The sequence below is a fragment of the Cyprinodon tularosa genome, unplaced genomic scaffold (assembly GCF_016077235.1).
Source record: "Cyprinodon tularosa strain WSP-4 unplaced genomic scaffold, ASM1607723v1 ctg236, whole genome shotgun sequence".
Lineage (NCBI taxonomy): Eukaryota > Metazoa > Chordata > Actinopteri > Cyprinodontiformes > Cyprinodontidae > Cyprinodon > Cyprinodon tularosa.
The window spans coordinates 529,402-555,728 of record NW_024038883.1 but is presented as its reverse complement, the minus strand read 5'-3'; the positions used below and the strand labels follow the sequence as shown (position 1 = coordinate 555,728).

Here is a 26,327-nt window from a genome sequence, read left to right as displayed (position 1 = left end):
GATGGATGATGAATGGATGGATGGATGATGGATGATGGATGGATGGATGGATGATGGATGGATGATGGATGGATGGATGGATGGATGGATGATGGATGATGGATGGATGATGGATGGATGGATGATGGATGGATGGATGGATGGATGGATGGATGATGGATGGATGATGGATGGATGGATGGATGGATGGATGATGGATGATGGATGGATGATGGATGGATGGATGATGGATGGATGGATGGATGGATGGATGGATGATGGATGGATGGATGGATGGATGGATGATGGATGGATGGATGGATGGATGGATGATGGATGGATGGATGATGGATGGATGGATGATGGATGGAAGGATGGATGATGGATGGATGGATGATGGATGATGGATGGATGATGGATGGATGGATGATGGATGGATGGATGGATGATGGATGGATGATGGATGGATGGATGATGGATGGATGGATGGATGATGGATGGATGATGGATGATGGATGGATGATGGATGGATGGATGATGGATGGATGATGGATGGATGGATGGATGGATGATGGATGGATGATGGATGATGGATGGATGATGGATGGATGATGGATGGATGATGGATGGATGGATGATGGATGGATGGATGGATGGATGATGGATGATGGATGGATGGATGATGGATGGATGGATGATGGATGGATGGATGGATGATGGATGGATGGATGGATGATGGATGGATGGATGATGGATGGATGGATGGATGATGGATGGATGGATGATGGATGGATGGATGGATGATGGATGGATGGATGATGGATGGATGATGGATGGATGGATGGATGATGGATGGATGATGGATGATGGATGGATGATGGATGGATGATGGATGGATGATGGATGGATGGATGATGGATGGATGGATGGATGGATGATGGATGATGGATGGATGGATGATGGATGGATGGATGATGGATGATGGATGGATGGATGATGGATGATGGATGGATGGATGATGGATGGATGATGGATGGATGATGGATGATGGATGGATGATGGATGGATGGATGGATGATGGATGGATGGATGGATGATGGATGGATGGATGATGGATGGATGATGGATGGATGGATGATGGATGGATGATGGATGGATGGATGGATGGATGATGGATGGATGGATGATGGATGGATGATGGATGGATGATGGATGATGGATGGATGATGGATGGATGATGGATGATGGATGGATGATGGATGGATGGATGATGGATGGATGGATGGATGATGGATGGATGGATGATGGATGGATGATGGATGGATGGATGGATGATGGATGGATGATGGATGGATGATGGATGGATGATGGATGGATGGATGATGGATGGATGATGGATGGATGGATGATGGATGGATGATGGATGGATGGATGATGGATGGATGATGGATGGATGGATGGATGATGGATGGATGATGGATGGATGGATGATGGATGGATGATGGATGGATGGATGATGGATGGATGGATGGATGATGGATGGATGGATGATGGATGGATGATGGATGGATGGATGATGGATGGATGATGGATGGATGATGGATGGATGGATGATGGATGGATGATGGATGGATGGATGATGGATGGATGATGGATGGATGGATGGATGGATGATGGATGGATGGATGATGGATGGATGGATGATGGATGGATGATGGATGGATGATGGATGGATGATGGATGGATGATGGATGGATGATGGATGGATGATGGATGGATGATGGATGGATGGATGGATGATGGATGTGGATTTAAAAAGCTCTAAGGCGTTACAACAGTCTATTAAATTATTATTTAAAAAAGCTTTAGATAAATAAATTAATTAATAATGAAAATAATTTTAAAAACAATTCAAAGGAATTGAAATGTGTGTGAATTAATGTGAATTAAATGAATGTGAATTAAATTAATGTGAATTAAACTTTACTAAAATAATAGAGAAAATTCTGTATTTTAGTGATTGTGAACAAGATGAAAAAACAAAAAAACGATTAAAATAAAATGAAAAATAGAAAATAAACTAAAACACAAAAAATAAAAAGTAAAACTGAATGAAAGCCTAGAATCTGGTTCTGACCGGTTCTGATGGCGGTCAGAACTGATTCAAACCTTTTCTCCTAATATAAGGAGGCAGGATTATCCAGAACCTTCTCAGTGATCTTCATCATCGGATCAGAACCAGAATAAACCAGAAGAAGAAGAAAACCTGCAAACTATGTCCCTTCATGGTTAGAACAGTGGGCCGAGTCAGAACCGGGTCAGAACTGTGAGCCAGACCACCTTAAATCCAAAGAGCAGGAATGAAAACCTCATTATTCACATTCCTGCCCTATAACCCCCCCCCCCCCCCGCTGATTTGCATTTTAATAAAATGAGGTCAGGATGAACCGATGAGGCGTCATTAACGGTTCCTCTCAGATTATGATTTCATTATTTCACAAACATAAAACAAAAAACTTCTGATTTTTCTGAATCTCTCCGTTTTTCAGCAGTTTCTCATTTTCTGTTTTTATTTTTAATGACTGATATTAGCTCTGCTGTTTAGCATCCGGACGCTACTGATACCCTGCAATCTGACCAATCAGGAGCTTTAGCTTTCCTTGGATGCTACATGCTAACTCTGTTCCTGTTTCTCCCAGGTTCCTCCTGCTGGTTTCCAGTTAGACCTTCATGCTTATCATGAATCAGAGCAGTTTCAATTCTGCCACAAGCTCTGCTGTGGTGGCAGCATGGCTCTGGACCGCAGCTTGTTAAACTCTCCTGGAAATTCAGATTCATCCATGAATCTGAAAAAACGTCCATGATTCTTTCTTTTTTCTGCCTGTGAGCCGTTTTTAATGCAGCACAGCTGCTGCTCCTTTATGCTGAACAGTTTCTCATTTCATCAGCAGAGAGAAGCTAGCTGATGGATTTGAGTAAAAACTGTTTTAAATGAGTTTTACTGTAAAGAGACTAATCTGAGCTTAATGAGAACGCATTAATATCTCAGTACCTAAAGAAGAAACATCCAATAAGGATCTTCCTAGACTGGCTGGACTCCAGCTGCAGTCTGAACCCTGAACGCCTGGAGTCGGCTTTCTTTCCCAAACTGCAGGTTTAAGTCACATCTGGTTATTGTGCATCTTTTTCCTTCCGCTCAACTTTCCATTAATAATCCTAAAAACAGCAAAGTGTTAAAAAGCAGAATCTTTTGCAGCCGCCTTTTTTATGGTCTACTGCAGGGTTTCCATGATGTTCCACAGTGGATCTACCAAGTTAGCAGTTTGACGACTGTTTAAAGTCGGGCCTACACTGTGTGATTTTTTTTCAATTGTTGCACGCAGCTGCAGCTCAACCTGCACGATGAAACTACAGGTTCAAAAGTTTACAGCTCACCATGTTGGTTCTCACACTGTGCGACCCGACGCTCTGATGCGATCTACCTGCTCACACTGTACGTCTAAAAACCACGTGGAACTCAGCTCCGCGGTGAGATGGCGCTACTCGGACTCGTCTATCTGGAAGAAAACACCCCTGTTTGCAGATGCACAATGCTCGAGGTAAATCGGTTCATAGCTCTGCTTCAACAGCAGGATTTACCTACGACCACCTGACGACGGCCGACTGAATTTCAAACATGTTTGATTTTCTCCCAACTTTACAATTCAGGATGGGGAGGTCACCCCTCGCTACCCCCTGTTCACTACACCACGTACCATCATGCTGAAACTCGACCCGATCGAAAGTTTTGCACAACTGGAGAATTGGCCCGAAAAGGGCAAAAAATCTAACGGTTTAGCCCGGATTAAGCCAAAACATGGCATTTCTGTGCTAAAAAATCTGACCTGACAAACAAAAACCTAACCTATAAAAAGTTTTACATCCAGTTGTGGCAACGGAGGAACATGAGGGCCAAAAAGAGCGGGGATCCAGGTGGAAAAAGGGTCCCAGCGTTCTCACGCACCTCGCTCTGCTAGCTTCTCCATCTTCACCAGTCGTTTTCCACAATGGCGGTCAGACAAACAAAACAAGCCGGTAAGGAACCAAACAGGAAATACGCATAGAGTAGAGCGCCCTAGATTTGACCAATCAGAGGCCTCCTGTCTGCGGTCACCTACAATTTTGGAGGGGTGTCTGCGGAAGGGGGCGGGGCATATCTGCGTTAACTGCGACACATGCAGACCACCTGGTTTATGAGCATGAATCAGCGCTAAGCTAGGCTTAGGTTGCTCCTCCCTGAGCTTTTGTAGGAGTTTGATCCTGTAAAGGCTTTGGTTTGTGTACCTTACAAACTTTTTCCTTCCATCAAACTTTCCACTAAGCCGGTAGTTTAGCAGCTCACTGTGGAGCATGTTGATGTCTGCTGAACAAATGCAGTAAATATAATTTTAATCAATATGAAGAAAGATGCTAATTCTCAGCAAACCTGATATTTTATATGATAATCAAACTGAACAAAAACAGATCTAGTCATCAATCACTATATCTGAATTATTGGATATTTTACTTCACTTTTAAAAATCAACTAACTTTCTAAATCTGCTATAATTTACAGGGCGCCCCCTGCTGGCCGGCTGGCCTTTAATCGGCTCCTTTCACTTGTTCTTCGGGCCGGCTGAAGGAAAAGTTAGAGAAAGTATTTCCTTCCTCACTCACCTTAGATATGATGAGCGGCTCTCTGTGCTCCAGGCCGCCCTGCACCGTGAAGCCCCACGGAGCTCCCCCCTGCAGCCGGGCCTCCACCAGCACCCAGCCGCCTCCCCCTCCGCCCGCCGGCTGGAGCCCCGCCCGGCCGCGGCTCTCCATGTCCGGCCTGCGGGGCTGGAACCCAGAATGAAGCGAACCCCGGATCCTTCACAGGTGCATCGCTGCTCATTTACAAATCCTGTGGTTTGTAGAGAAACAGAGATGGGGGGGGGGGGTCCAGTCCTCCCCGCAGGGCGCGTTCCCGGCGCGCGCGCAGAAAGACGCGGATCCCGCGGCGGTTAAAGTCCAACAGGAGGCCGGATGGAGTCTGGAAGGAGTCCCGAAAGTTTGAGAGGAGAAGAAGGAGAATCTGCTCCAACTGAGACCCGCAGCTTCTGCTCTCCTTCCCTCTCTGCCCAGATCAGTTTAGCATCACAATAGGATTTACTGCGACTCACTGAGCAAAGAGAAAAGACAGGAGGAGGAGGAGGAGGAGGAGGTGCAGAGAGGAGGAGGCATGAGGAGGACAGGCCGAGCGAGCTGAAGGAAACCGAAAACACGGCGGAGCAGGAATGCAGATCAGCTGGGAGTAAAAAAAGGATGTTGGAGTCAAAGGGCGACTTTCTAATCCGATCCTCCACACCAGAGCTGGACTCGGTTTGCTTTCACACTGGAACCAGATTAAAACCAGATTACAGCTTCTGCTGGTTGCATTGCTTTAGAAACCAAATCAGCTGTTTGGAGGTCAGATTAAAGAGCTTTTACATCTGAAGAGTTCCTGGAACCTCCGTCCCTCTGAACTGCAGACTGCTGCTTTCACTTTCCAGGTTCAGGATCCTGGAATATCTGATCCGAGTCTCCAGGTCCGTCAGATGGCAGGAACCTGGACTGAGGTTCTGCAGGTGGAACCCAGCACCTCAACGTTTCTTCAAAGAAAAAATTTTCCCTACTGAGCAAAAGTTGATTTCCCATAAAAACGCCACAAAACATTGATAGTTGGTTAGACACTGACCTCTAGTGGCAGATAATGAGATAGCAACCAATCTGATTTATGTGAGCTTGAACTGTAGAGTAAACTTTGAAATAACTAAACTTGTCACAAAAACAATGAAAAGAAATGTATTCATTTAAAGAAAAACAAAAGATAACCCAAAAATGTTTCATACATCTTATATTTAATAAGGTGATTCTGATATGGCACCAGTATCAGATTAAAACAAAACCTTATAAAAGTCATTAAATATGTCATTAAAGAATCTGTATTTAAATAATACAAACAGAATAACATGATTTTCAAATAAAACATTTTTAGGCAAACATTTTTATGTATTTTAAATCGTTATGCAACTATTTTATTTCCTGAAAATATGTCAAAGGGAAGAAAAAAGGATTTATACTTTGTAGAAAAATAAAGCACCATGTTTTTTTCCCCCTACAGATAGAACAGGTCTTTAAACTAAACCTCTGCTTTTCTGAACTTTCCAGCAATCTGTAAGTTTTCCATCAAAAAAGAGGAGATTTAAAAAATGATTTTAAAAGAACTGCTGTGGTTAAAACTGATTTAGGTTCAGCTTTTCTCTTCCTGTTCTCCTTCGGTTGATCGTCCCGCGCTGTGATTGGTCCAGCCTGTTTCAGGTGGGACAGTCTGAGCGTGACCCGACGGAATGACACCCGGTGCCAGTCGCTCCATCTGACTAAACGGCTTCACCTGCAGGAACAAACCAGACAGAAGCAGGTAGAAACCGACATGGATCTTCAGTCGGCCGCCCTGGATCAACCGGAACGCCACAAGAAAAACGTTCTGGTCGGATTTCCCAGATTTGATCCCAGTCTGGACTCTGTTGGAGCAGCGGAAGGAGAACTTCGACAGAGGAAACCAAACCTGGAAGGTCAGACCTCCACCGTCATCTCTAGGAGACTCGGAGTCCGGAAGCGACTTGGAGCTGCTTGTCCTCTCCATGTTCTGCTGCAGCGCAGGGACAGCAGCAAAGGCGAGTCCCCCGGCGCTGGAACGTAGACCTGGGATCTCTAACCGTTTTCCTCCACCCTGTGGATCGTCTCGATGATCATCTTCTTCAGCTTCTTCACTTTGTCCGGTGGCGCCTCTTTCAGACACTCCTCCACATACTTCAGGAAGCCGGCGTGTGGCGACTGGGTCCGGTTCTGGCAGACGCTCCTCATCAGCTCCATCAGCTCACCGCCGGAGGCCGACGCTCGCCGGCGCTCTCGCTTTCGGCTGGACATCCTGCTGCGGGACGAAGACGTGGAGGAGGAGGAAGAGGGGGAGGAGAGCCGTGAGTCTGGGGGAGTCGGGGAGGGCGGGACTTCCGGGCTCTGGGTAGAGGCAGCTGTGTAGGAGGGGTGTGCGGGTGGAGACGAAGGCTGCTCCTCTTCCTCTTCAGAGTCACAGAGGAACATCAGGTCCAGGTAATGCTTCCACTTTGGGAGGTAGAAGTCCTCTGAGCCACAGGTTCTGTTGGAGCTCACCGCCTTGTGCTCCCGCTGGAAGATGGTCCGTAAGTTCCTGAACTTGGTCTTGATGTCGTCCACTGAAAGAAGAAGGAGAACAACGTAAAGGTTTACTAGTGGTTCCTAGAACTTCTAAAAGTAGAATGGGAGGCAGATCTTTTAGTTCTCAGGCTCCTCTCCTGTGGAACCAACTACCAGTTTTAGTCCGTGAGGCAGACATATGGAAGTAAATATGTGCCATCAGAATTTGAATAAAAAATACCTCTGAAATTTGAATGTTGTATATTAGTGCTTACTTTTTCAGTATTAAAATAAATTCAGAATATATTTTTAACCTAAAAAAAATTCAATATCATTATTTGTACATTAAAAAAAAAATTCAGTGTAATTTTTTTTACATGGTTGCAATTTTCAGTTATTAAAAAAATTCACATTCCTATTTCAAAGTGATCAAATTTTCAATATACATATTTTTCACAGTTTAAATTTTCATTGTTAAAAAATTCAGCATATAAAAAATTCAGCTTTTCAAAATTCAAATGCAATATTTTCGTTGTCCTCCAATTCAACTTGCTCAAATTCACTGTCTCAAATTCAGCGTCTAAAAATTCGCTGTTAAATGGCCAAGGTTACTTCAGGTCACAGACATTAGCAATGGATGTCCGATTCCAACATCCACCTAATCACGTGACACAACCGTCATATTGAAGAAGTACCAGTATCACCCAGGCTGGCGACCATGGAGGCGAACTCAAACCCAACGGTGAGTTTAATGCTTTCATATTTCTGTAGTATATTTTATTTTGCGTATGAAGTTTGATACATTATCTTAAAGCCTGATTTAAAACACTGGTTTGGGCCGTTGTTAATCTTACACCGTGAAGTGCCGGCATATTACCCCCCTCCCCCCACCCAATTTCCCCCGTTTTATTTAAAAAAGAAATACCACTTTTCCAGGCAGTCTTAGTAAAGTCGTAATTTTCCAGGAGATGCTACCGCTAATGTAGTAAGCTAATATGGCTGTCTTGTGTGCTTCAAAGAGGGGCTTTGAACAGTTCCGACTCCACTCTGATCAGCTACTGTATTGTTAGCTCGGAGGTAGTGAGAAGTAATATGCCGGCACTACACGGTGTAAGATTAACAACGGCCCAAACCAGTGTTTTAAATCAGGCTTTAAGATAATGTATCAAACTTCATGCGCAAAATAAAATATACTACAGAAATATGAAAGTATTAAACTCACCGTTGGGTTTGAGTTCGCCTCCATGGTCGCCAGCCTGGGTGATACTGGTACTTCTTCAATATGACGGTTGTGTCACGTGATTAGGTGGATGTTGGAATCGGACATCCATTGCTAATGTCTGTGACCTGAAGTAAACCTTGGCCATTTTACAGCGAATTTTTAGACGCTGAATTTGAGACAGTGAATTTAATGGAGGACAACGAAAATATTGCATTTGAATTTTGAAAAGTTGAATTTTTATATGCTGAATTTTTTAACACTGAAAATTTAAACTGTGAAAAATACAGGTGCTGGTCATAAAATTAGAATATCATGAAAAAGTAGATTGATTTCAGTAATTCCATTTAAAAAGTGAAACTTGTATATTATATTCATACATTACATACAAACTCATATATTTCAGATGTTTATTTTGTTTAATTTTGATGATTACAAATGACAACAAATGAAAATCTCAAATTCATCATATCAGAAAATTAGAATATTGTGAAAAGGTTCAAAATTGATGGCCCCTGGTGCCACACTCTAATCAGCTAATTAACTCAAACCACCTGCAAAAGCCTTTAAATGGTCTTTCAGTCTAGTTCTATAGGCTACACAATCATGGGGAAGACTGCTGACTTGACAGTTGTCCAAAAGACGACCATCGACACCTTGCACAAGGAGGGCAAGACACAAAAGGTCATCGCTAAAGAGGCTGGCTGTTCACAGAGCTCAGTGTCCAAGCACATTAATAGAGAGGCGAAGGGAAGGAAAAGATGTGGTCGAAAAAAGTGTACAAGCAAGAGAGATAACCGCACCCTGGAGAGGATTGTGAAACAAAACCCCTTCAAAAATGTGGGGGAGATTCACAAAGAGTGGACTGCAGCTGGAGTGAGTGCTTCAAGAACCACCACACACAGACGTATGAAAGACATGGGTTTCTGCTGTCGCATTCCTTGTGTCAAGCCACTCTTGAACCACAGACAGCGTCAGAAGCGTCTAAAGAGAAACAGGACTGGACTGCTGGTGAGTGGTCCAAAGTCATGTTCTCTGATGAAAGTAAATTTTGCATTTCCTTTGGAAATCAAGGTCCCAGAGTCTGGAGGAAAAGAAGAGAGGCACTTCATCCACGTTGCTTGAAGTCCAGTGTAAAGTTTCCACAGTCAGTGATGGTTTGGGGTGCCATGTCATCTGCTGGTGTTGGTCCATTGTGTTTTCTGAGGTCCAGGGTCAACGCAGCCACATACCAGGAAGTTTTAGAGCACTTCATGCTTCCTGCAGCTGACCAACTTTTTGGAGATGCAGATTTCATTTTCCAACAGGACTTGGCACCTGCACACAGTGCCAAAGCTACCAGTACCTGGTTGAAGGACCATGGTATCCCTGTTCTTAATTGGCCAGCAAACTCTCCTGACCTTAACCCCATAGAAAATCTATGGGGTATTGTGAAGAAGAAGATGCAATACACCAGACCCAACAATTCAGAAGAGCTAAAAGCCACTATTAGAGCAACCTGGGCTATCATAACACCTGAGCAGTGCCACAGACTGATCGACTCCATGCCACGCCGCATTGCTGCAGTAATACAGGCCAAAGGAGGCCCAACTAAATACTGAGTGCTGTACATGCTCATACTTTTCATGTTCATACTTTTCAGTTGGCCAACATTTCTATAAATCCTTTGTTTTTATTGGTCTTCAGTAATATTCTAATTTTCTGATATGATGAATTTGAGATTTTCATTTGTTGTCATTTGTAATCATCAAAATTAAACAAAATAAACATCTGAAATATATGAGTTTGTATGTAATGTATGAATATAATATACAAGTTTCACTTTTTAAATGGAATTACTGAAATCAATCTACTTTTTCATGATATTCTAATTTTATGACCAGCACCTGTATGTATATTGAAAATTTGATCACTTTGAAATAGGAATGTGAATTTTTTTAATAACTGAAAATTGCAACCATGTAAAAAAAATTACACTGAATTTTTTTTTTATGTACAAATAATGACTGAATTTTTTTTAGGTTAAAAATATATTCTGAATTTATTTTAATACTGAAAAAGTAAGCACTAATTTACAACATTCAAATTTCAGAGGTATTTTTTATTCAAATTCTGATGGCACATATTTACTTCCATACAGACACCCTGTCTACTTTTAAGGCTAGGCTTAAAACTTTCCTTTTTGATAAAGCTTCTAGTTAGAGTGGCTCAGGTTATCCTGATCTATCTCTATAGTTCTGCTGCTATAGGCTTAGACTGCTGGAGGACATAGGGACCCCTTTTTCATCATTCTGCTTCATTCTATCTCTATTCTCCCACTCTGCAGAATCTGTTAGTTCAATCTCTAACGTTCTGCTCTCTCTGCTTTTTCTCATAGTAGCTTCATCTGGTCTGTTCCTGTTTGGCTGTGACTCCATCCTGGAGAGAAATATCAGCTGTGCTGCTGCCATCAACACCTTTGTTTCTAGATGTTGGAGCTTGGCCTATTTTCCAGTGTAGTCCTGTTTCTCTGACTGTGACTAACTGGATGTGCTCTCTTCATCCTCTGACATGGGAGCTGGCTCGGAGCTCGTCTGCCTGGCTGTGTGTTTCCTGGACGGGGCCGCCTGTGGAGCTGGTTGACAGTTGCCTTTTGTATCTATGCTTCTTTTTCTACGTCTGCTTCTGTCTCCTTGAACCCCAGTGGGCCTCAGCAGATGGCCGCTCACACTGAGCCTGGTTCTGCTGGAGGTTTCTTCCTGTTCAAAGGGAGTTTTTCCTCTCCACTGTCGCTACAAGCATGCTCAGTGTGAGGCATTGCTGAAGAGTCAATGAGTCGATGCAATCAGCTGGTTTTCCTTAGATAGAAAACTTTGAACCAATCTGACTGGATGATCTGGTGAACCATAAAGTGACCTGAGATGACATGATGTGAATTGGAGCTATAGAAATAAACTGAATAGAATTGAAATTGAATCAAAGTTCTGAACATACCCAATCCCATCCCACAGGAAATCGTGTCGGGGGGGAAGATACGGGGGTGATGCACCCTCCACGACTTCCTGCAGGGGGTGCTGCATAGCTCTGACTGAGATAGAGCTCAGGTCTATTTATTCAGCAGCAATTTCATGGGTCAAACTGGAAGCAAGACGCTGTTAAAAAGCCTCCCACTGAAAATAGCACCGTAACATGTTTTTCAATCATGGGTCGACCCGCTAACAATTAGCATTTAGCTTCCTTCCTACTGGCATGAAAAGCTGGTCTAACCCCTCACTGGCAGCTGGGTGGCCTCTGTCTCCTGCTGCTGCGTGTCTGATGATCACACTCAGTCAGAATTGATGATGTCACCAGTGCAACAGCAATCAGGGAAGTGAACAACAGAGAGCACCATGGAAGGAAGCCAGGGCGTAGTCAGTGTGCGTTATTGTTTCTCTCTATTATCTGTCTTATCCCATGTTTATCCAATGGAAACAGAGGCTGTTTCTGCTTGTTAGATCAGAAGCGACCGGCGCGGCGTGTTGACGTCCGTACGTTGCATTCAATGGTGTGATGTCATTCAGAGGGTCGACCCGAAAGTCGAAACGAGTCAGTGAGCTGTTCCCACTGCCACTAAAAGCTGATTGTTCCGGTTTAAACTGGTTTTTCAGCCAGTAGGAAAGGGAATTAACACACATCCACTTTGGGGGAAAATAGAAAATAAAATCTGTTGATGGAAGAGAAAACGGTCAGTTGGGACTCATGCAGCGCGTTTAAAGCAGGCAGGGCATAAATAATGAAACCTTAAAATAGAAAACTTTACCCATGATGGGAGCTCAGGGCGGTGTTTTGTTATTTTTTTCATAATCCGTCTGCTTCAAATGTGGGAAATTGTTTTAATTTGCGGTACAGAGACAGATCTGCTCATCCTGCTCATCTCTATATGCAGCCAGTGTGACCCGGCCTTAAGAACTGGCTGTAATCGCCCCCCCAGGCAGCGGCCCCAGGTTGTGTTACCTGTGAAGGGGACGGCCTCGTCCTCAGACAGCAGGCCGCTCAGCGTCTCCAGCAGGCTCTGTCTCAGCAGACGGTTCCTGTAGCTGTCCAAGCGGTGGTTCCACAGACAGCTGTGCTCTGGAACACAACAGAAGAACCATCACACCCAGGAAGCTTCAGGCACAACGTCCTCTCCTGTCCTCTCCTGTCTTGTCATGTCCTGTCCCGTCCTCTCCTCTCCTCTCCTGTCCCGTCCTCTCCTGTCCCGTCCTCTCCCCTCCTGTCCTCTCCTGTATTGTCCTCTCCTCTCCTGTCCTCGTCTCGTCTCGTGTTTCACTTCCACAGAGTCACCCAGATCATGGAGGATATTATTCAGATGTTTTAACAACATTATGTTCTGCATCAGATGATGGAGAAACAGGCTCCTCATTTAATGATTTTTATCTGACACTCGTTTTACCTCAATTGTTTTTATGTTTGAATTGTGTAAATAAAGGTTGTTAAAAGTCTTCCTTCCCTCCTTCCTTCCTTCCTTCCTTCCTTCCTCCTCCCCGCAGCATAATGCTGCCTCCACCGTGCGAGGGGAGGTCAGTAAGGACGGTAAGGGGTCCAAACACCTTTTTGTAAATGAAAATTTGAATAAAATACAGAAAAGTTTAAAAAACGTTCAGATAGAAACTTTGCTTTGTTCCCAGTTTTGATCTTTTCAAATATTATTTTCTAATTATTTTATGAATCTGATGATTGCAAATATTTTCACATTTTCTGAATTTTTTTATATTTTCAAACTTTTCAAATTTTGCTTTCTAAGTTTATTCTTGACTGATTGGCTTTTTTTGGGGGGGGTCTTTCCTCTGGAGACGAGTTTCTATCGGTCGTTGGACTTTAGCAAAAACGAGAATGTATCACATAAATCAGATTTTATTTGTTTGAAACAATAATTCACTCCATATGATTTAAATCTTCTTTCTATTGAAGCCATTCGAGCTTCCGGACATTTTAGCAGAGAATTAGCGGGTTAGCATCCTGCTTTTACGCAGGAAAATAAACATGGCAGTCATCAGCATAATGGAGAAACGACTAATTTCAGAAAAATGGAACCCAAGGGGCCGAATATAGACCCCTGAGGGACCCCGCAGCCATAAACTGCCAAAAACTATAATATAAGAATGGCATTGTCTAATTTTAAGCTCATTTTATCTAATTATCTTATTTTAAGAGTAAAAATCCTCATTCCATTGGAAGATCTTTCTGCTCAAATTAAGGTTAAATACATTTATTTTTTAGACATTTTTACTTATTTCTAGATAGTTTTTTGCAGCTGCTTTGACACTGAGATTAAATATTCAGATGGTCAATGTTTCATATTTAGAAGTGACTTCAGAAGGAATCCAGTTCCTGCTGATTTTATTTGGTTTGATCACAATCAGATTGGTTAAACTCATAAACAGTTTAAACCTTTTTTCTCCTGAATAAAGTGGATTTTAAACCGACCTGCATAAAAGGAGATGAGCTGCTGAACTTTGGCTTCGCTCCAGAGGCACCGAGGCTCTGAGGTCATCCTGTCTCCGGCCTGGACCCAGGTCCTGCAGGTCTTCCTGTCCGGTGAGCTGAGGACGGTGGGAGCAGCTTTGTGATCTACTGGTTTGAACTGGTCTGGAGCTGCAGCCAGGAGAACTTGGTACGCTGAGCAGGTGATGCTTTTATTTTCACTGTGATCTGCAGCGCTGCTGGTTCTGAAGGAGCCGGTGGATAAAGTCTGGCTCCCGTGATCCGGACGCTCCGGGTCCCTTCCCTCCTGCACCATCACTATCTGCAGGTCGTCAGCAGACTCGTCTTCTTTGAAGGACTCGCAGAGGAAGAGCATCTGGTGGTAGTGCTTCCACTTGGACACGTGGGGTTTGTCGGAGGCTCTGTTGGCCTGGACGGCCTTGTACTCCCGGTTAAAAACGGTTCGAAGGTTCTTGAATTTGGATTTTATGTCGTCCACTGCAAAGAAGACATGATGTTAACAGACTGACCTCTGGGGTCTATGCATAGAATCTGTTCTACCTGAAAACACGTGGAACCGTCGGCTAATAAACCTGCGTGTCACTGAACTTTAATGAAATGCTGCTTTCTGACTGACAGAACTTTACAAACGTTTTTATGCAGTAAAACTTTCCACTTCTCTACTTTAAACTCTTCCGATCTTTAAAGGACAACAGGCTGATAAAGACCTGAAATGAAGAGAGAAACGAATCAGGACTTTCTGACCAGTCACCTCAACCTACTGGGAGTCCTCCCAGTCTATCCAGTTCAACCAGTGCACAGCAATGGTAACCAGGATCAGCGGTAGCACTGAGCTGGTTATCAGCTGAACACATCCTGATCTGTGGACGTATAAAGGGGCGGGTTCAGACTAATCAGAACCATGTGAGCAGAAGACAGAGTGTCACGCCGTTTCTCACTATGTGTGCTTGTGCATTATCGTGTCCGAGTAAAACATCATCATCCTCAGCCCTAGCACTGTTCCAGTTCACTAGAACAGCAGACCGAGAACGGACAAAGTCCCCGGATGTTGTCTGCAGCTGCCAGGGCTAACGTTAGCTCGTCTGCAGCTGCCAGGGCTAACGTTAGCTCGTCTGCAGCTGCCAGGGCTAATGTTAGCTCGTCTGCGGCAGCCAGGGCTAACGTTAGCTCGTCTTCAGCTGCCAGGGCTAACGTTAGCTCGTCTGCAGCTGCCAGGGCTAACGTTAGCTTGTCTGCAGCTGCCAGGGCTAATGTTAGCTCGTCTGCGGCAGCCAGGGCTAACGTTAGCTCGTCTTCAGCTGCCAGGGCTAACGTTAGCTCGTCTGCAGCTGCCAGGGCTAATGTTAGCTCGTCTGCGGCAGCCAGGGCTAACGTTAGCTCGTCTTCAGCTGCCAGGGCTAACGTTAGCCCGTCTGCAGCTGCCAGGGCTAACGTTAGCTCGTCTGCAGCTGCCAGGGCTAATGTTAGCTCGTCTGCGGCAGCCAGGGCTAACGTTAGCTCGTCTTCAGCTGCCAGGGCTAACGTTAGCTCGTCTGCAGCTGCCAGGGCTAATGTTAGCTCGTCTGCGGCAGCCAGGGCTAACGTTAGCTCGTCTTCAGCTGCCAGGGCTAATGTTAGCTCGTCTGCAGCTGCCAGGGCTAATGTTAGCTCGTCTTCAGCTGCCAGGGCTAATGTTAGCTTGTCTGCAGCTGCCAGGGCTAATGTTAGCTCGTCTGCGGCAGCCAGGGCTAACGTTAGCTCGTCTTCAGCTGCCAGGGCTAATGTTAGCTCGTCTGCAGCTGCAGCCCGTCTTCAGCGGCTAGGGCTAACGTTAGCCCGTCTGCAACGGCCAGGGCTAACGTTAGCCCGTCTGCAACGGCCAGGGCTAACGTTAGCCCGTCTTCAGCTGCCAGGGCTAACGTTAGACCGTCTGCAACGGCCAGGGCTAACGTTAGCCCGTCTTCAGCTGCCAGGGCTAACGTTAGACCGTCTTCAGCTGCCAGGGCTAACGTTAGCTCGTCTGCAGCGGCCAGGGCTAACGTTAGCTCGTCTGCGGCTGCCAGGGCTAATGTTAGCTCGTCTGCGGCTGCCAGGGCTAACGTTAGCTCGTCTGCAGCGGCCAGGGCTAACGTTAGCCCGTCTGCGGCGGCCAGGGCTAACGTTAGCCCGTCTGCAGCGTTCAGGGCTAACGTTAGCCCATTTTTAGCAGCCCTCTCTCTGCGTAGCCGTGTGTGAAGGACCGTTGGCTCTGATGGAGGTTTGATTGTTTTATTTAGTAAAATGTTCATTTAATTTGTGTTCTGGGTTGAACCTGAACTTATCCGTCTAACCCAGTAATCCTGCCTCCTGGTTCTGGCCGCTAACCTGCAGATTTACAGAAGCATGTTTACCAGAAAAAGACACCAGCTGGTCTGAGAGCTGCTTCCTTAGCGACTCCAAGAGGTTCTGTCTGAGTTGACGGTTGTTGTGATTCTCAGACTTCTGGTTCCACAGGCAGCCATGTTCTGCAAAAGGACCAAAGTCCAGTCAAGAACAAACCGCTTCAGAAGAAGACTCATCGGGATGTTTCTGTTTATTACCTGCATAGAAGGATATCAGCTCCCGTTCCTTTTCTTCTGTCCAGAAACACCTCCCAACAAAGCCGGAGGATGAAGAGGAGGACGGGGAGGGGAGGAAGGAGAGGAGTCCAGGGGAGGTGAGCGGGAACTGGTTCTCCTCCTTAGGAACCATAGGGGGCGTGTTGTTGGCCGGGTCCTCCTGACTGCAGCAGGCCTGCAGGAACATCAGCTGCTGGTAGTGCTTCCACTGTGGGATGAAGAGGCCCTCGCCGCTCGCTTGGACCATCTTGTACTGACGCTGAAAGGTCGTACGCAGGTTCTTGAACTTGTTCTTGATGTCTTCCACTGCAGAAAACACAAAACAAAGGTGGAGGTTTTCTGATATCGCACAGATTTCATATTCAAATCTCTTCCTACTTAAATTTCCAGAGATCATAATTGGTTTTGGGCCAATTGAGGAAAACTGGACAGACGTGGAATAGAAGGATCTGAGTACGATCCTGCTGGAGCGTTCCTCTGATGAAGAATACATTTAAAGATGACTTCCCTACGACTGTCAACTGTGACCCCTTGAAAATGCTAGCTTAAACTAGCCAACACTTACTAAAGAAGCTGAAGGGTCCATTATTCCCTCAGGAATGATCACCGAACTTTAAGAATCTAGGATCTTAACACTTACTGATTACTCTTTAAGGGAAATAATTTATTGAAATATTTTTAAACCAAATAATCTTTTATTACCTTCTTGTATTTTCATTATAAATTGCTTTGAACACATTCCAACAGCTCTAAAGTAGTTTAAAAGTTAATCTGACATCATTCCAGATTCCTGGAGATGAGGACGATTAGCGGTGCTCCTTAAACGACGGTACCTGTGAAAGGAACCGGCGGAGGCTGGGAGGAGAGCTGGACCCTGAGCCGCTCCAGCGTTTTCCATCGCAGCTCCCGGTTCTTGTAGCCTTCGGACTTGTGGTTCCACAGGAAGCTGTTCTCTAGAGACCAAGAAGAGGGAGAAGCCTCATTAAGATGTGATAAAAGAGAAGGTTGGAACAGCCCACATCATCAGCCCTCCACTCCTGTGCTTTACTGAACCCTTGGTTTGAGGTGTTTCTCAGATTGCCCTGCTCTCCGTTCCAAACAAACCACCTCCTAAATGACTCTGTCGCAGCGCCATGCGGGTCGCTTGCCGAGTCGTTTGACGCGGGGAGACACGCGTCACAGAGTTGTAGCCACTACCACTAAAAGCCCATTGTTCCCAGTTTAAACGGGTTTTTCAGACAGTGGGAAAGGTGGTAGATGAAATGTTTCTAAAACCCGTTTAACGCTCAGCAAGCAACTCGCGTTAAAATCTCCTCGGCTCTGATCGGCATGCTGTGGGAACCACTGAACGCAACGTACGGACGTCAACACGCCGCGCCAGTCGCCTCTGATCTAACCAGCAGAATCAGCTGTTTCCATTGGATAAACGAGGAGCAGCAGGTTAGACGGATTCAGATAGAGAGAAACAATAAAGCAACCTGACTACGGCCTGGCTTCCTTCCATGATGCTCTCCATTGTTTACTTTCCTGATTTCTGTCGCACTAACCCAGCATGATGATGTCACCAGAGACGCAGTGGCGTGGGGACAGATAATAGAGAGAAACAATAAAGCAACCTGACTACGACCTGGCTTCCTTCCATGATGCTCTTCATTGTTTACTTTCCTGATTTCTGTCGCACTAACCCAGCATGATGATGTCACCAGACACGCGGTGGCGTGGGGACAGATAATAGAGTAAAACAATAAAGAAAACCTGCTGTGTCTGAACGTCCACCTTAATCACTATATAGAGGTTACGCAGTTTTAAACGAGTGTCCGAACTTTGGCCGTTCTCAATTCACTAGAACGCGAGTACAGATTCATGTCCTCGCCAAGTATGTTCTTGACTAGAACCCAGGAAAGTCTGGACTCGGGAAGAACGGGAGCACGCAGAATAAATCTGGCTTAACAGAAGCGTACTGATGACATCATCACATTCAAAGCTAGTCTGGAGTTTCATTTCACCTCCCGTTATTAATAGTCTCTAGATTATAATAAAATATGACTTTTTTCTTTCAGTGGGGGAATAATAATAATGAACACAGTCAGATTCACTTTGCATCTTTTCTGTTGTTTTTCTTTATGTATTAAACATTTCTATCAAAACTATATAAGATATTTTTTCTAAAACTGCTGAAAGATTTCATTTGCTCTACGATCTCCTGACTTTCCCCCGATGTGGGACAATAAATAACATTTCTGTTTTATTCTACTAAAACTTGATTAAAAAAAGAAAAAGTCTTTCCCTTCCCCGAGAAACTAAATGAGTTTTTAAATAGCCCCGCCCCCCAAAAAATAAAAAAATAAAGCTTTCAAAGACTTTAGGACACACTGTATATCTCCCATTAACCTTCCTTTGGCACCTTCTTCTTTTCCTTTGACTATTTGAGCTGTTAGAACGAGGTCATTTCTCCGCTGTGAGATCAATACAGTCAATCAATCAATCAATCAATCAATCAATCAGGACATGAACTGAGCCTGGAGAATTATTGCTGATGGTTTTCCAGCCTGGAATTGCTTTAAACTCTTCAGGTCAGCAACATGCCTACAAATCATCGGTATTCCAGGGAATTCAAATATTACCATTAACCCTTTACAGGATGCAGAGTTATTGTGTTAGGATAATTATCATTGATGATGTGTGAGTTTATTACATCTTAATATTAGCTGCCTGTTGCATCAGAACTGATGTTTTCCACAATAGTTTATCTAATTAGGACAGTTCCTACAGTTATAATCTTCATTCTGTACTTGGCAAAGATTTGTGAACGGAATGAGAGCGGCGTCCTTCAGCTAAGAACAAAGTGTATTATTGTGATAAGGCTGGAGCCATGGATGTCTATCATCTGCTAAGGTGTAGGATGTAAAATGTGTCAGACTGGAGACGTATAAAATGCCTCGTTAACTGTTAATCGGGGCCACTTCCTGAGAGGTGAGCAGCTGCCTTCTGTAACTCTAAGCAACTTCTCTGATCTGAGTAAGATTATAATTTCTATCAGAATCTGTCATCACGTCTCCTGATTATTTAATACATATAAGTTATGAAATGTTATTTAAAGAGTTTATCTTTTCAGGAAAAAGAACCAGAGAGAGAGTTTCAAGGCGTAGAAACACAGAGAGCCTATCTTTAACAATTGGAATCCAAGACAAGACATTATTGCCTTTATAACATTAAAAAATATGGATAATTGATGGTAAAGATAAATGTAAATGTAATAACAAGAAACGCCAACTTGCCCGAATATATTAAGAAAAATAACAAACATGCTTCTATAAGAACTCCTTTAAAAACACTCTGAGAGAAAGAAACACATTTTTTTGATCAAACGTAACCTTAGAGGCATTAATGCTGATACCGGTACTGAGTTTTTAGTTTATAAACCTAAATATAATTATTAACTAGGCTTATTAACTTTTTATCTTTACTTTTTAACTATTCAATTAGCTTTTTACTTTTTTTCCCCAAAATTAATTTACAGTAGTAATATATTATTCCAGGGCTCATCTAATTGGTCAAATGCCAAAATAAGATGTAAACTAGAAAAAAATCCAAATCTAGATCTAGTCTTTTTTTCTTAAAATAAGTGAATTTGTTCTTAGATTTAGGAGGTAAAAGAGACACTTTACACTTCAAATAAGAAAACAATTAATTGTCTTATTTCAAGTTCATATTATTTTCTAAGAGTAAAAATCTTCATTCATTAGCAGACTATCTCATTTATCTACTTTATTTAGGAAATTTTAACTTAATTCTAAGATTGCTTTTCCAGTGTGCAGCTTTTTAGCAGAATCTTTGCTGGATATAGATCTTATGCTTCTAGATCTCACTGATGGATGTGGGGGGGGGTTGATCAAAAACTTGCCCTATAAAGGGTTAAAGACTAATTTATTGTTTTCTCTGGAATTATTGATTTTAAGTATAAACATTCATTGATAGTGAGGAAGATCTTTTAACAGCGAACCCTTTAAATGATGAACATTAATGTGAGTCTTTCTCTTCCGGTGAGGAACATCTGTTCAATATTAATCTGTTTTCAGATCGTTTTATTCCTATCAACTCATTTCTCGGTCCCTCTTAGCACCGGTTGCTAATCGCTTCTAGCCGTTGCTGCCGTAGAGCAACGGTTGCCCCCCCCCCCCTCCCGCCTGTCGGAGGAACAGCGGCACCGGGAGCCCCCCCGGCCCCCCCCCACAGCAGCTGTTCCAAAGGCGGGGGGGGGGGACTCTGCCCAACATGTCGGACTTACTGGAGAAAAACGCAATGAGCGTCGTCTCCTTCTCCTCCGTCCAGCACCTCTCCAAGATGAAGCTGAGCGGAGCCGCCGCCATGTTTGTTGTTGCCGTTTAGGCGTTCTTCTAGTTGGCCGCGAGGTCACATGACGATAAAGCGAGCTTCTGATTGGTCCAGTCCATGGCGCTTCAGCGTCATGATTGAAATTGCCCAATAGAGGGCGCAGTTGGTCGATGTTAATATTAGTTAAATAAATGGAGGAAAAATAGATGCAGGGAACCGAGAAGTGACTGAAGGAAGGAGGTGGATGATGGGACTGAGAGTCAGAGAGATATAAGAGCAGGATTACTTATTTATTTCATTATTTGCAATGAGCAGGGGAGGATTTAGGAAATTTGAGGCCCTAGGCAAAGACAGGCAGGGGGCCCCCTAAATTGAGAAGACAACACATCAAACAACAACTGAATCATGACAGCAGACGAGATGGAGGAGAGCAGGAGGCGGGGTTACCAATCTACTGGCTCTGGAGAGCAGAGTTCGCTGCTTTTAGATGTTGTCTCCAAAGTCTCCAGTAGCAGAAAAAAGTCTCTAGATTTGGCGCTAGGAGCTTTTTAGAAATCAAAGTGCTAGAGGGGTCTGAAAAGTGGCTAAATATAGCGACTAAAGCGCTAAGTTGGCAACACTGCTCTTTGCATCGTTTGTTTTCAAATGGTTTGGGACTTTGGAACCATATTTTTTATTGAGGAATCATACATGAAAATTGAAACATCAACAATACACATTTGTCCTCTTTTTTATGTGAACAAAAAACATAAAGACAATACAAAATCAAAACGAAACGAAAGTGACATAATTAAACAAAAACATTCTCAACCCACTACAAGAGTAATACCCTACAAGAGTAATAGTAAAATAAAACATTTGGGAGGGCCAGTCCACCCTCCACTTTAGTCCTGCAAAGGTGAGCTTTGCTAATTTGGTGCGTTTTATTGTCCCACAAAAATGGAACAATTATAGAATCGAGTTTCTTAAAAAAAGTTTTAGGTAAAAAGATGGGGATAATTTGAAACAGATAAAGTATCTGAGGGAGAAAAAACATTTTTATTGCATTGATTCTTCCCATCAGGGAAATAGGAAGAGATTTCCAAAACTGAATGTTATTTTGTAGCTTCACCACAAGGGGGGAGAAATTAGCTTCATAGAGTGAATTAAAGTCCCTAGTAATCTCTATTCAAAGATAAGTGAACTTATCCTTATCCTAACTGGCAACAGTTCACTCTTAGACCAGTTGATCCTATAACCCGAAAATCTTCCAAACTGAGAGATTGTGTCTAGTAGCGTTGGTATAGTACTGAAGATTGGTTATGATCAGTACACTGTTAAAAAAGTAAATGGCAATTGTTGTTCTAACACACAATTGTATTGTAATCCGACTCAGAAATATAAATTTGACATCTAACAAATAAATACACGTTTGCCCAACTCAAATTCTCAGAAGTTGGTTTAACAAGGAGTTTTAAATCGCCTATACAAGATTTTTTGAGTTCCCTCAACTGTAAACTCATGGGCATGCGCACTGCTTATGTTCATGGACACGCCCACTACGGTACGGGGTTTCCTATCCCTTTCTTCAAGGGCACAGCCTTTTTCCCTCGTGTTTGAGAAGATTGGCGGACATTGTGATTTTATGCATCTGGAGAACCACGGAGGAACGACCCTGGGACCTTACCAGTTTTCCCGGTGAGTGCTGCAAAGTACAGACAGTTAGCGGTTAGCTCCGTGAGTTAGCATTCCCTTGTGGTGTATTGCCACCGAGTTGAAGCATGAGTTCACATGTTTTTCACGTTCTGATGAAAGGAAAAGCAGCGCACGTGCGCGTTTATAAAGCGCGTGTGCGCGTGCGTGTTTATGCATAGAGAAAAGAGTGTGCCTGTTATTTTCATTGTACAAATGAAAAGAGACATTAAGTTGAGTGTAATAACTTATTAAATTTCTAAATTGTTTTATGTAGTGCAGTGTTGTTGCACTCAGGCACAGAATATTACAAGACTACATTATTTTACTTTCTTAATCCGATGTGGGTATTTACTGTTATTTACATTATTTACATGTGGATTTTTTGCTTTCATGATTTTATTTGCTTTACAAGAAAAACAGTGACATTAACATTTTATATGTTAACCCTGTAATGCAGCAGTTAATTCGTAATGAGTTAGAAAAGTTACATTACACACTGAAATTTATCATACTTGGAGAGATATAAACTGTACAGTTAAGAACAAGAAGTGAATGGATTTAACTAAGCTCTGTTGTACTATGCAGGCTGGGTTTTTTGGATACCCTGGATTCTGGATTCTCTCCTTAAATGGAGATGGCGAGCCAACCGTGTGAACATCTGGATTTGGACTGAAGAGAAGGATTTGGACCGAAGAGGACTTTCTTTTTTTGCATTCATCGTCCTGTCGGAGTGGTAGGACTAAAAAGAAAAACTCAGAGATAAAAAGGGAAAACCTTTTTCTTTTTCCGTTGGGAAACAAGACATTTTATTTCATTTTATTTTTTTTAAAAGGGTGCACCCAATTTAAAGAGACTACAATTGAAAAAAACAAACTGAAGGCTGTCCAAATTTGTAAAACTGTTATTTTTTCATATACACTATATTGCCAAAAGTATTTGCTCACCCATCCAAATTATTGGAATCAGGTGTTCCAATCACTTCCATGGCCACAGGTGTATAAATTCAAGCACCTAGGCATGCAGACTGTTTTTACAAACATTTGTGAAAGAATGGGTCGCTCTCAGGAGCTCAGTGAATTCCAGCGTGGAACTGTGATAGGATGCCACCTGTGCAACAAATCCAGTCGTGAAATTTCCTCGCTCCTAAATATTCCACAGTCAACTGTCAGCTGTATTATAAGAAAATGGAAGTGTTTGGGAACGACAGCAACTCAGCCACGAAGTGGTAGGCCACGTAAACTGACGGAGCGGGGTCAGCGGATGCTGACGCGCATAGTGCGAAGAGGTCGCCAACTTTCTGCAGAGTCAATCACTACAGACCTCCAAACTTCATGTGGCCTTCAGATTAGCTCAAGAACAGTGCGCAGAGAGCTTCATGGAATGGGTTTCCATGGTCGAGCAGCTGCATCCAAGCCATACATCACCAAGTGCAATGCAAAGCGTCGGATGCGGTGGTGTAAAGCACGCCGCCACTGGACTCTAGAGCAGTGGAGACGCGTTCTCTGGAGTGACAAATCGCGCTTCTCCATCTGGCAATCTGATGGACGGGTCTGGGTTTGGCGGTTGCCAGGAGAACGGTACTTGTCTGACTGCATTGTGCCAAGTGTAAAGTTTGGTGGAGGGGGGATTATGGTGTGGGGTTGTTTTTCAGGAGCTGGGCTTGGCCCCTTAGTTCCAGTGAAAGGAACTCTGAATGCTTCAGCATACCAAGACATTTTGGACAATTCCATGCTCCCAACTTTGTGGGAACAGTTTGGAGCTGGCCCCTTCCTCTTCCAACATGACTGTGCACCAGTGCACAAAGCAAGGTCCATAAAGACATGGATGACAGAGTCTGGTGTGGATGAACTTGACTGGCCTGCACAGAGTCCTGACCTCAACCCGATAGAACACCTTTGGGATGAATTAGAGCGGAGACTGAGAGCCAGGCCTTCTCGTCCAACATCAGTGTGCGACCTCACAAATGCGCTTCTGGAAGAATGGTCAAAAATTCCCATAAACACACTCCTAAACCTTGTGGACAGCCTTCCCAGAAGAGTTGAAGCTGTTCTAGCTGCAAAGGGTGGACCGACGTCATATTGAACCCTATGGATTAGGAACGGGATGTCACTTAAGCTCATATGTGAGTCAAGGCAGGTGAGCAAATACTTTTGGCAATATAGTGTATGTTAATACACTTACTTCACAAAAAATTACCTGTGTGTTTTCCTCTTACTAAAATGGTGTCTTACTGTTTTTTCCCTCATCATCACTCTTACGAATCTAGAACATTCTGGTCCAGTGTCAGGTTACTTTGATCTGTGCAGTTAAGATTATGTTGTTGAACATGGTTTTATACTGTATCTATTGATGCAATGTTTGGCTTGAAGCAATAAAAATGTTGTATTAACATAATTTTTTGTGTGTTGAATGATTGGTAGTGAAGACGATTGGTAGGACTAAAAAAACTGAGTTGATAGAACTCAACTTGCAGATAACACTACAAAATCTGAGTTTGTAGAACTCAAAATCTATATGTCAAACTCATAAAACAAAGTTGATAGAACTCAGAACTTAAAGGTGAAACTCAAAAACCTAAGTTGGTAGAACTCAAAATTTCTATGTAACACTCCAAAAACCTAAGTTGGCAGAACTCAAAAATCTTTGTAAACTCAACCACAGTGAATTTAAGTAAGGAAAACTCAAAAAACCAAATGCATCACGTTGCCTAGAAAATGTAAGTTCTGTCAACCTCTATTTTTTTTTCAGTGTAGGATATCATCTGCTGGAACCATATTTTTCTTTGGCCTATTTGTGAGATAAAATGTTTTGAGTGTGCCTGCCTGAATAGAAGTGAGTCCAGAGATATCTTGGATCAGCCTCTATGCTGATAATGTTTAAGGTGGGGGGGCCAGAAAGCAGATGCCTCCCTCCTCTAGAGAAGGGTGAAGGGAAGGATCTACTGAATTTTTATTTGGCTAAAATTTATCTCCTTGATGAATTTAATTTTTTTTTTCTTGGGAATAATTAAATGTTCAAGTGTGAAAAAGTTTCCTTATGCAGGGGGTGGGTTCGTTCCCCTGGGGGGGGGGGGTGATTTTGTAAGGTATAAATGTTCGTACTGAAATGCTGCAGTCAGAGAGCTCCATCTCTCCGTCTGAGGATGTTAAATATATTTGATCATTATTTCTCGCAAGAAAAACCTCCGCCTCAGTTTCCTAACTCATTGCAGCATCACTCCATAATCCATCCATCTTCTAACACTCTTATATCCCAAGTGGGGTGGCGAGGGGTGCTGGTGTCTATCTCCAGCTGTCTACGGGTGAGAGGAGGGGTCCACCCTGGACAGGTCTCTTCTCCATCACAGTATTATAAATACTGTTGTTTACACTGAGATCCTTATTTTATTCTTATATCTTATTTCACACTGTTTATATGGGAAAGGTGTCATTTTACTGTGAAGGTTGTAATTTTACTTATTTTATTGACTTATATTGTTTTCACAATCTTATTTTTTTTTTCTTCTGTAAACGATTTCACTGCAAGAGTGATTAATTAATCTCTAGAAGGGATTAATAAAGTAATTCAGATTCTGATCAACATAAAAGACTTCATTTAATAGGTGAATAAAGTTTTGTAGAAATAAATATTTCTCATTTAGAAAAAAAAAGCAAACTTTTAATAAATTATAAATGGCAAAGAGAATAGTAGGAAAGTAATGTAATGTAAATCCCTTTATTGTCCCACTTTGGAGAAATTCCCTCTCTGAGTTTAACCCCTCCCCTTAGGGAGCAGTGGGGGCGTTTAGGGTCTTGCTCAGGGACCCAGAGTGGCATGTAATTATATATATACACATATATATTTAAAGATGTTAAATAGAAAGTATT

At 43.1% G+C, this 26,327-nt stretch overlaps 2 protein-coding genes and 1 long non-coding RNA gene across 3 annotated transcripts in view; 1 reads left to right on the top strand and 2 right to left on the bottom strand.

Moving 5' to 3' along the window:
* Nucleotides 1-5,607, bottom strand: part of shroom3 (shroom family member 3) — a 92,186-nt gene extending 86,579 nt beyond the window's left edge. Inside the window, exon 1 of the mRNA XM_038287141.1 lies at nt 4,675-5,607. Within this exon, the coding sequence (XP_038143069.1) occupies nt 4,675-4,824 (150 nt within the window). The 5' untranslated portion in view covers nt 4,825-5,607. The remainder of the gene's footprint in view (nt 1-4,674) is intronic.
* Nucleotides 4,703-5,813, top strand: LOC119784884. Its single transcript, XR_005280995.1, has 2 exons — nt 4,703-5,448; nt 5,532-5,813. It is a non-coding gene; the product is annotated as an uncharacterized LOC119784884 (long non-coding RNA).
* Nucleotides 5,814-5,862: 49 nt separating this feature from the next.
* Nucleotides 5,863-20,854, bottom strand: LOC119784881. The gene is made up of 7 exons (XM_038287145.1): nt 20,741-20,854; nt 17,286-17,405; nt 16,435-16,758; nt 16,246-16,359; nt 13,859-14,353; nt 12,386-12,502; nt 5,863-7,253 (listed from the first exon to the last, which is right to left on the bottom strand). Exons 1-7 carry the CDS (start codon nt 20,820-20,822, stop codon nt 6,733-6,735), a joined length of 1,773 nt encoding a protein of 590 aa, XP_038143073.1. The 5' UTR covers nt 20,823-20,854; the 3' UTR covers nt 5,863-6,732.
* Nucleotides 20,855-26,327: the final 5,473 nt, after the last annotated feature.